This window comes from Eptatretus burgeri, chromosome 14 (genome assembly GCF_056783735.1).
Source record: "Eptatretus burgeri isolate ZD-2024b chromosome 14, Ebu_testis_v1, whole genome shotgun sequence".
Lineage (NCBI taxonomy): Eukaryota > Metazoa > Chordata > Myxini > Myxiniformes > Myxinidae > Eptatretus > Eptatretus burgeri.
The window spans coordinates 13,111,571-13,122,991 of NC_140974.1; the positions used below are offsets into that span (position 1 = coordinate 13,111,571).

The 11,421-nt window shown below is 42.0% G+C and overlaps 1 protein-coding gene across 2 annotated transcripts in view; it reads right to left on the bottom strand.

The window, feature by feature from the left end:
- The window catches only part of LOC147012674 (adenylyl cyclase-associated protein 1-like), a 33,736-nt gene extending 22,946 nt beyond the window's left edge, over window positions 1-10,790 (bottom strand). Inside the window, exons 1-3 of one of the 2 annotated variants that reach the window (XM_085853737.1) lie at window positions 10,653-10,790; window positions 2,662-2,789; window positions 1,019-1,113 (exon numbers count right to left, since the gene is read on the bottom strand). In XM_085853737.1, the coding sequence (XP_085709863.1) occupies window positions 1,019-1,113; window positions 2,662-2,767 (201 nt within the window). In that variant the 5' untranslated portion in view covers window positions 2,768-2,789; window positions 10,653-10,790. Of the gene's footprint in view, window positions 1-1,018; window positions 1,114-2,661; window positions 2,790-10,562 lie in introns of both variants that reach the window. The other variant, XM_085853738.1, reaches the window with a different exon arrangement.
- Window positions 10,791-11,421: the final 631 nt, after the last annotated feature.

Genomic DNA, 11,421 nt, shown 5'->3' on the forward strand with positions numbered 1-11,421 from the left:
TTCTGGCAGAAATTATCAATCTTCTGAAACTTTCTCAATCATTCTGTTTAGTGCTACTAACAGCCTCCTCCCATCACATCATCCCTTCAACAATTTGAGGTGGCAGGACACCGTACCCTCTGGTCATCAGTCATCTGCCCTCCCGAGAATGAACTTTTCCATCGTCATTAACACTCCCTTTCTTTCCCATATACATTTCCTTCCCTCTCCTCCTCCTCCGGTTTGCTCATCCACTTTTTGTGCCAGCCTGTCCATCCCACCAGCTTCTTATCCCATTACCCTCCTGTCCGTGTTGTCTCCTCCTCTCTGTCAACTCACTATTCAACGAGCCGAACTTTATCTGGATGAAATAAAAATCATAACAGGATTGGGATCTACATTTAGTACATCCATATAGAATAAAATAATGCAAGGAGTTAAAAAACAAAACTATATTTACGTTTTGATGGCACATGTTAAATTATCCTATTTTAGTCCACTGAAGGATGAAGGTCTCCCTCAACTCAAATCAATGGGTGTTTGTCCCACTAGCCATGCAAGGCAAGTGCAGATCAGTGAGAATGAAGTCATGGGAATAAAACCCACAACAGCCATGAGGAAAAGAAACAAGCTTTTTAACCACTCAACCAAACAGCCAGCTCGATCATGCATCAAATACCCACGAAATTGGGGTTGGAAGGGAACCTTTGATTAAAATAAATAAATTAACCAAACAATCAGGATCAAAACTTTCTCCAGAGACTTAAAACAAGAACGTATTACAACAAATCTGCAACAATAATAATATTTTGAAAAAAAAAAAATTTTTTTTTTTAAAAACACAGCAACAGCTTCAAATACATTTTCCTCATGCTACTCAAACTTTCCACCCCTCCTGAGTACAATTACTAGAGCCTGCTGTGCTCAAATTAGGTCACAATTGCAATAAAAGTGTCAAGGCCGGAGTGTGGGCAATCAAACACGCTTCTGGCACAGGGAGAAAGATCGGCATGAGTTCAGGCATGCCGAGGGCGCTTACATGGTGGGCAACATCAGAGCCGATTTCGTGGCTCAGCTTCACGTACAGCGACACGGGTCCCTCCAGCAAGAAATCAAAGCATTGCACATATTTGTCTGCAGGTGAAAAAGTGAAAACTCAAATAAGCAACCCGTACTGCAAATGTCTTAGTGAGCTCGCACTTACATATTAACCATTACGAACCTGAAGAAAACTGAGGTAAGGCGACACCAGGGAGCAAGAACGATAAATCCACCAAACAAATTGCACCAATTAAACTCGGCAATCTTTTCCAACCAATTTAGTGCCGCAAGGAATTCCTTCCGTAATGACGATTATTCTTTCTCCCATTTTCTGTAACCTTGCACGACACCCCACACCTTCCTTCCTCACTTGCTTTCAGCAATGCATAAGAGTGAAGGGCGATCATTATGGCGCAGAGTCATTAGAACCAAAATAAAATAAAATAAAACGAAACGGAAGATCAAGAAGGAACCCAAAGAAGTAAAGAGGAAAGATGGAGTCATCAGGAGAAACCTGGATAGGATTCGGGTTTCAGCCGCAACTCCGCAACCCTCAAACATACCCAGGTGCAGCCAAGTGGGCCTTCCAGAAGGTTCATCTGAAGTAGAAAGCAGCACACCTGCCGTTTACCTCGGTGACATTTTCTCAATTTGCCACCTCGGAAGTTGGAAAAGACGCAAAGCAAGAGGAAATACTTTGAACAGAAAAAGTGTCATTTAAAGCCAAGATCCCAAATATAGAGCAAAAAAAAAAAAATTGAACAATAAGCACAAAAAACAAGATTGCAGTTATGAGACAATCGAAACAACTCCATCACAAGTGTGCGACATCGAGACAAAAACAACATTTATGAAACAGTGCATTGCTGGCATTGTTGTTGCATACCTGTCTGAAGCCACAAGGAAGCCCACGACTTGGTTGTGAATGTGTGAAAACTTATCATGCACCGGTTGCTACCCGCTACTACACATCGGAACGGTGCAGAACCAGGCCTCAACAGGAGCTGGAGTTTGGAGTTTTGGCAAGGTGACACCCACAATGAGGTGCCCTCTTTTAAGTACCGAGGTATCTTCAATATCCTTGAATGCTTGTTGATGGGACAGCTAGTTTAATCTTTGGACGACGGGTGAGATAAAAAGTATTCAAGTCGAAACACGACTTGAGGTATACCTGTACTCTATTTGTCAGAAAGTTTAACATTCCTTCAAAAGGACTTGGTTCTGCAACACACTACCTGTGAAGCACCAGGACGAGTTAAGTCAGGCGGGGAATCAAATTCAGACAAAACAGCCCAAAGGCAGGTATGACATCTCTGAGCTATCCTGTTCGTCCACAGCAGGTATTCAAAATAAAAACAAAACAAATATACACACAAACTTCAGTGAGAGCTCTCGTATCTATGTCCCATTTTCAACACAACTTGCAGGTAGACTCATACGTTTATTGGCTAGGCCTCCATTGGAAATGCAAGCTACATTTTAGTTTTGGCTTGTGCTGATTTCTCAAAGATTAAAAATAAATAAAATCAACAAACGCACGCATTCAAAACAACCAATGAAACAATCACAGACCAATCCTGACCCCCATCATCCCAATCATGCCGACACGTCAGAGAAAAGCAACGTGCTTTCTGCTCAGACCTTGCCCAGCTTCATGAGAAGTCCCGCCACCACCCTTGGCAGTGATATCCTCCAGCTGGATGGTCACCTTCTCTAGGCGCTGGACCAGGTTCTGAAAATCTGCCATGACAAGAAACCTTCCAGCTTCCCTGCATGACACAGCATTACAAGAGAGTTACAATTTTTTATTTATTTTTAAACAACACAGGTGGCATGTAAGGGAACTCATTACCAAGTAGTTAGACCCCTTATGACCCTTTCAGCCCCCCTTACATCTATCGACCCTTTTGACCTTTCAACCTTTTAGACCCGATATATCCTTTCGACCCCAACAACTATGAGAATACTCACATTATGTTCCTCTCTTGGTGAGTTCACCAATTAAATTCACACAAAACACAGAGTGCCTTCAAACGGCTCGATCACATGAAGAACTAGAGGGGGAGCACTCGGGAGAGTGCAAAACCTCCGCCGCCAATACTGCTGGGTCACTCAAGTGAACCTTATAGCTTATTCATTAAATATGTCAACAGTGCTGACAGTTATAGTTCTTTTCTCCAACATTTTTTTTTTTGGGGGGGGGGGGAGGTTGGAAATCACTGAAAACATGTAAAAATGCAAAAAAAATAAAAATAAAAAAATAAAAAAAAAATCGAAATTTTGTTGAAAAAAAAGTTGTAAAAAATTTTTTTTCTCTAACAATTTTTTTTGGAGGGGGGGGTTGGAAATCACTTAAAACATGTAAAAATGCAAAAAAATAAAAAAAAAATCGAAATTTTGTTGAAAAAAAAGTTGTAAAAAATTTTTTTTCTCTAACAATTTTTTTTGGAGGGGGGGTTGGAAATCACTTAAAACATGTAGAATGCAAAAAAAAAAAAAATTGGGGGTAACAATTTTTTTTGGGGGGGGGGGTTGGAAATCACTTAAAACATGTCGAAATGCAAAAAAAAAACAAATTTTCTCTAACAATTTTTTTGGGAAGGGGGTGACATTTTTTTGGGGGGGGTGGTTGGAAATCACTTAAAACATGTAGAATGCAAAAAAAAAAATTCTCTATTTTTTGGGAGGGGGGGGGGGTAAAAAAAATTTGGGGGGAGGGGTTGGAAATCACTGAAAACATGTTGAAATGCAAAAAAAAAAAATTTCTCTAACAATTTTTTTTTGGGGGGGGGACCAAGTCCAAAATTTAATGGCATGATCCTTGGACCATACCTAACCCCCCCCCCCACTAGGTTTCGTCGAAATCCGTCGAGGAGTTTTTCCGTAATACTGTTCACAAACAAACAAACAGAAAGGGGTGAAAACAGTAACCTCCATCCATCTTCGAAGATGGCGGAGGTAAATAAAATAAAAGCAAAAATAACAGGCTTGCTCAGGCATTAATTATTTAAAATTTAGTGGCTAAATATAAACCTACTTTATACCATCTCCTTATGACAATGCAATGACAACTAGAGGGGGAGCACTCGGTGGAGTGCAAAACCTCCACCACAAATACTGCTGGGTCACTTCAGTGAACCTGATATCCTATTCATTGTAGGTCAAAACAGATCAGACTCTACTGAACCACGATTGAATAAACTAAACTCGATTGACACGCCAAAAATAAAATAAAAAAAAATCGAAATTTTTTTGAAAAAAAAAGTTGCAAAATGTTTTTTCTCTAACAAATTTTTTTTTGGGGGGGGGGGGTTGGAAATCACTTAAAACATGTAGAAATGCAAAAAAAAAAAAAATCAAATTTTTTCAAATAAAATCGAATTTTTTTTGAAAAAAAGTTGCAAAATGTTTTTTTTTTTCTCGAACAAAATTTTTTTGGGGTTGGAAATCACTTAAAACATGCAGAAATGCAAAAACAAAAATTCAAATATTTTTTCAAAATGGCCGCCATAGCCAAACTGTTAATGCCAAAATGACCAAGTCCAAAATCTAATGGCATGACCCTTGGACCATACCTAATCCCCCCACCAAGTTTCGTCGAAATCCGTCAAGGAGTTTTTCCGTAATACTGTTCACAAACAAACAAACAAACAGAAAGGGGTGAAAACAGTAACCTCCATCCATCTTTGAAGATGGCGGAGGTAAATAAAATAAAAGCAAAAATAACAGGCTTGCTCAGGCATTAATTATTTAAAATTTAGTGGCTAAATATAAACCTAGTTTATACCATCTCCTTATGACAATGCAATGACAACTAGAGGGGGAGCACTCGGTGGAGTGCAAAACCTCCACCGCCAATACTGCTGGGTCACTTCAGTGAACCTGATATCCTATTCATTGTAGGTCAAAACAGATCAGACTCTACTGAACCACGATTGAATAAACTAAACTCGATTGACACGCATGTAGAAATGCCAAAAATAAAAATAAAAAATCGAAATTTTTTTGAAAAAAAAAGTTGCAAAATGTTTTTTTTATCTAACAAATTTTTTTGGGGGGGGGTTGGAAATCACTTAAAACATGTAGAAATGCAAAAAAAAAAAATCAAATTTTTTCAAATAAAATCGAAATTTTTTTGAAAAAAAGTTGCAAAATAATTTTTTTTCTCGAACAAAATTTTTTTGGGGTTGGAAATCACTTAAAACATGCAGAAATGCAAAAACAAAAATTCAAATATTTTTTCAAAATGGCCGCCATAGCCAAACTGTTAATGCCAAAATGACCAAGTCCAAAATCTAATGAAATGACCCTTGGACCATACCTAATCCCCCCACCAAGTTTCGTCGAAATCCGTCCAGGAGTTTTTCCGTAATACTGTTCACAAACAAACAGACAGACAGGGGTGAAAACAGTAACCTCCGTCCATCTTCGACGGCGGAGGTTAATCATGCCACGAACCCTTGCACAGACAGCAGTGCAGTGCTTCCGACATATTGTGAAAATTGAAGCTGGAAGGTCACCAACCAACCGCAAGAGGACGTGCCAAAAACCTATTAATACCGAACACCCAAAAGGAATCAAACTAAACCAGTCTTTACCTGGCCAAATATCCTTTTTATACAGGATATGCAGGAAATACAGGCAGCAGCTCCATGAGCCTCAGACACATGAGAGAGACAGAGTGTGACCTAAAGGAAGGACGCAGGTTCAAGTACTCTGTTTGTTGGTGATGCCATCCCAAAAGTTGCATCAATGCTCAGGAATTGTCACCTTTAATAATGGTTAGGTAATGATATACGAAGCGTCAGGAAGAAGTCTTGTACAATTGCAGGCCATGGGCACACTCAACATTTTGGAGGGAGCAGACACCGAGATGCATCTAAACTCCAAGCTCTTTCGTACTACTCACTCATATACTGTCCATGTTTAATAATTTGTGTGTGGCTCCAAAGTTGAAATCTGCCATGCTGATGCAAATCGAAGGGATGATTCCAAGGAAAAAAAAAGTTCGTAAATGAAAATATCCCTAAAAAAAAAAAAGGTCAGCCGGTACAGCCTCACTCCCTCGAGGGGCGGAGCCTGGACTGCGCATAAATAAAGAGCTCGAACTGCTCACTCATTCTTCATTTAATCAAGGTATCCACCCGTTTTGCAGAATGCAAACAAATGCACGAGTACAAAAGAATGCAAGAAGGAATTGCATCATGATGGCTTGTAATAGGAGGCAGTAGGGGGATGTGGTCATACAAATCTTTGAAAGTGTGTCGTGGGCAGAAGGGCAGACCAAAATTGAGGTGGAGTGAAGAGGTGGAGCATGACACGAGCGAAGTGATTGCCTGGGATAGATGGGTGTGCAGAGGAAATACACGTGTGGCCAAACCCAAAGAAATAGGACAATGGGTTTAACCAGAGGGGTTAAAGTCATGGTGGTGGTTCGTAATAGAAAATGTCCTTGGAATTCATTTGTAAAGGAACACGAACATTTCCCAATGTGGATGACATAATACCTGAACACACTCTTCCACGAGCTGTCGAGCACATGTAAAAACAAAACAATTCCAAACAATAATTGTACAAGTTTGCCTGGCAGGATGGACTGGAGGTACACACACTCATCTCAGCTGCCTAGCCTAGATTCAAATTCCGACCCAGCTATAAACGGTCGTCCGGGTGTTCACAGGCAGGGTGACTCATCAATGTGTGTGCCGTCTCTCCAATGGACTTCAGACCGGGCATCACATCTGCCGACATTAGTTGTTGCATGTTAAAGATCTCAAGTTGCCCTTCGTGAAGTCGGCAAGCATCACCAAAAAATTACAAATGTATGCCCTGACCGACTGCTGGGAAAGCAAGAGCAAAACACCCAATGGAAAACAAGCATAACCCGTGCCAAGAAACTGCTTTGTCAGCACCAACGCTCTGTATGGTGTATCTTGTCGATTTATCTAATTCCATCAAGTTGTGGCTGACTTCTGCTCACATTCATGATCAGACTTCTCCAAAAATCACTCTCCTACACCGCTTATACAATGTGGTACATATCATACAAACACTGTTTGCCGATAAACTAACACCACACTCTATTGTGGTCAACGATACCAACCAACAAACTGAGTCCATTCATCAGGCAATTGATAAGGTGTCAAGTGTACTGTTAGCTCCTGTTCCAAACTTGAATGTCACTATAGCAACAATGCAACAAACCGCCACCTTTAACATTATGCAATCCAGTTATTCTCTCATTCTACTCCTCCTTCAGCCACAAGGTACGTGACACCACAATGCTCATACAAGATCCGCGGTACATGCGAGACACTCTCTATCTTATAGTCATTGCATTTTAAAGATACTGTATTTCAGACAATCACCATAGAAGGGATGACAATAGTTCACACAGTTTGCCTAAAAGGAGAGTTGTTAGTAAACCATTGAATGGACATTTCCTTATCCGATAAACAAGTCATTATGAGGTTTCCTGGAGAAACATTTTCTGGCAGCTTCTCCTCTCCTCTCCTCTCCTCCGGGAGTGCTCAGTTTGAGCAGCAATTTTTGTAACTGGTTCAGGGAGCCGGTTGTTGTCTTGTATTCAGCCTGTGGCTGCTGGTTCCATCATTTCTGGGGACACAGCTGTGCCGCTGATGTTGTGCCAGTTCCCAGTAAGCTGGTACTCATTTTGCCGACCTCAGAAAGATGGCAAACTGAATCAACTCACCTGATGTTATTCCAACGGTGGAACAGGGGCTCAAACTCAAGACCCTAAGATCTTCAGCCAGCCACCTCACCATTAAACCAACACCAGGCGTGGGGTGCTGGTGATCACTCACCTATTATTCATCAAGATACAATGGGACTTTTAATGTCCATCATGTCAGAGACTCACAGAGTCAACACTGAATCTGGGAGGTCGCTGGCTCGAACCAAGACAGAGTCTTGAACCAACCAAGACAGAGTCGAACCAAGACCCTATGACTTGGAGAGTCATACTAAAGACTTTAAAAATGGTACGTGCTTGCTTGACGTCCAGCATTTAAAAAGTATAGCATACGGACAAACAACTACACGTTATATGTTGGCAACCATTGTGCAAGCTCGATGGGTCGAATGTCCTCCTGGGTTGAAGTTCTTTGCAAGGGAAATGACATTACCAAGTTGTGCCAGCAGACGGGACAGCCAGCTTAACAGAACTCTAAATGACGGCATACGTATTGATGCAATACCGTGCCTGTGAAGTCCCCCTTGGGGAATCGAACACAGATGATAGACGGCTCAACGTCGAGTGTACAGTATAAACAGTACTTCATCGAGAACATGTCGATCAGGAAGTTCCTCTTGCAAACCACCGACCGAATCATTTGAGAAGCTGCGAGATATATAATATTACGTCACCATTACCTACCTGTTCCAGAAACACGGGAACCCACCTGAAGTATCATATTCTCAGAACCTGATTCCTTCGTTCGACTTGGAACTAGCGAAGGAATTGCTTGAAAGAAAAACGATTTGTCGTATTTTTTAAAATAAAAGGTCATCTATCTATAATTCCAGCAGTGTGTGTGTGTGTGTGTGTGTGTGTGTGTGTGTGTGTGTGTGTGTGTGTGTGTGTGTGTGTGTGTGTGTGTGTGTGTGTGTGTGTGTGTGTGTGTGTGTGTGTGTGTGTGTGTCGACAACCACTGGTCCGATCTAACTGAAACTTGCCAGGTATATTGCTGGGGACCTGAGGATGTGCCTTTTCAAGGTTTGATATTAATCGGACAAGTGCTTCCCAAGTTATGGCCATTTATTTAACAAACCAATGACAGGACACAGTGCTATGACGTCACAATTTCTTTTTTTTGCACGTACGGCCTCGCACGTTCGGGCACGTGAGAGTGAAGGAACGGCCTGTGTGGTTGTTGTTTCTGGCACACGGTTTGAAAGCTTTTTTTTTTTTGTACGTACGGGCACGCGCTAGTGATTCTTAAATATCATACCACGATGTTAATGAACGAACATACAGTATCATCAAGTCACCATGATGCGTGTGGTGCCCCCTCTAGTGGGGCAGATAACAGCAATTTTTGAGAGGAATTGTGCAAATGATACAAGCATCAAATTTGGCACATTTGTTCGCCAGGGCATTCTAATCAAATCTGCCTGATTCGCCATTTGAAAAAAAAAAACTTCAAAAAAGTCAAGATCACAAATCAATGTTGGATGCTGGCTGAGATTGGTGAATGTTTCAGAAACATCAAAGACGTTCCAAGTCTGCCATGCAGTTTTCTTCCCTTTACCGCGGAAGGCAGACACGACGTCACATCCCGTGAACGCATGGAAGTATGGGATCCCTCTAGCTTTTTCAGGCCCTATTGCAGAAACGACCTCATGGACTGGAATCCATCACACCTTGGCTCCTTGGCCAAAGGCAATCCACATTTTCTCAAGACCCAGTTCCTATAAGGATGGCAGTACAGATATTGCTATGACTAGTACATCCGTGTCATAAGCCTTAATGATAATGGACTTTCTACCATCCATCGTTGCATCCCTGGCGTGTACAAATATTCGAGTGTCAGCTTCTTCATGACAACATGGAGACACAGCATCCAGTGACTTCCTTGTGTTGCTAATGGCATCTTCTCCTTTTGTGACAATGTCTGTGCTTGTCGTCTGTGCTTCACACATCTTCTCCACAAGGAAGTGAAACAGCTCAGCCTTGTTGCTGTCATCTCGAAGAAAGCTTCTTCAGTTCCTTGGGGTCTTACTGGTTCCTGTCACTTCTTCGGATTCCTTGCCCCCTTTTCGACCTTGCCTCGGACTTCAGACTTGACTTCTTGCACACATCAAACACTACGTCCACCCTCTCGTACCTGGCACCATAGGATTCCACCTTTGGGATGATGTCTTCTTTAGCATAGTCATCAAATATCTTTGAAGTGAGTGGAGGTCGGGCATTGATAAGTGCTGAGCCATCAATGATGACTGAATCTCCCCTTCGTTCTCTGTCTGGGATGTTCACTTGCACTTCAAGAATTTCAGCCGGCTGTGACTTCAAATCTTTTTGAAGTTTTTAATTTTTTTTTCAAATTCTTCAAAATTTTGTATTTTCAAATGGCCAATGGGGCAGATTTGATCAGAAATGCCAAATTTGATGCTTGTATCATAATTTGCACGATTTTTCTGCAATCTACGACACTGCTCACCACACCCTTCCGGGATCTGCCGCCCGTCACACGCCCATGCACACTGACCTCCCGTCCTGCTCCGACTGGGCAGGATCTCCAACAATGACCCAAATACAAATCTGAACAACAACCGTCACGGGGGAGGGCACGGCACAGGTCCGAGGTCGGTAGACGTGCGGCCAAAAATCGCGCGCCAAACTAGTCGAGGCGACGGCGCTCGCGTTGGACCAGGCCTCACCGTTCCAAACAAGAAATAAATAAAACAATTAAAAACGAAAAGACAAGTTAAAGCTCATTAACGACATTATTTTAAATGTATGCACCGTCAGAATACTGCTCGATTGGAAATATACATTTGCAAACATTGTGTAAGTTACGCACCAAACGATATTACAGATTCACGGAGTTACGCAAAGCTGCGCTGACAACACCTTCGAACCCGAAAGACGAAGAAAAAGATCTTTCCGATACCTTTCGAGAGTCGCGCAGCTTCCTCACTGCACGTCCTTTCCAAACAAGGTTGGAAATGAAGGGCCGACCAATAGGAAATGAAGGTAACACAAGCCCGAACCATATTAGGAATTAGAAACGCCCATTTTGGGCGGTCCGGTAAACAAGCCACTCCTCTTCTTACGTCACATGCCCACTGAGTAACTGCGAGCAACAACTCCGGCAAGGATGCATAAAATGCTCAAAGCGCTTATCGTTACAAAGAGTGACGCGCTTCCTTGTGCAAACGTGTTTATTTTTTCTGTCTTCTTGGAAAATGTCTGACATGAAGGAGCAATGTGCGTGCATTAAATTACGTGCGAAATTCGATACGACAACAATAGAAACCTGTGAAATGTTCAACTATTGCGAAGTTGACATGGCGCACCATTGCAAATCTCCAAACTTCCCGCCTGAAAGGCAAATTTGAAAGATGGCGAAACGTTCCACGACGAATCTCCCAATATCAACATTGGAGTTCAAACAAATCTTCTCGATGAGCCATGTGGGTCTCATGGTGACCTCAATGAAGTCCCCGCACCCCTTGGACATGAACCCGGGGTCAAATCCCAAAAATCGTCACATATTTCAAGCGCCCCCCCCCCCAATGTTGAGTGCATATTCAAAGTTTCATTTAAAAATGTTTTAAAATGATCCCGTCATTGGATTTTTGGGGTATTTGACCTTTTGACCCCGTCCCAGGCCACCATGGGCCACACCGAAAAACGACCAAGTTTGGTGAATTTCTGCA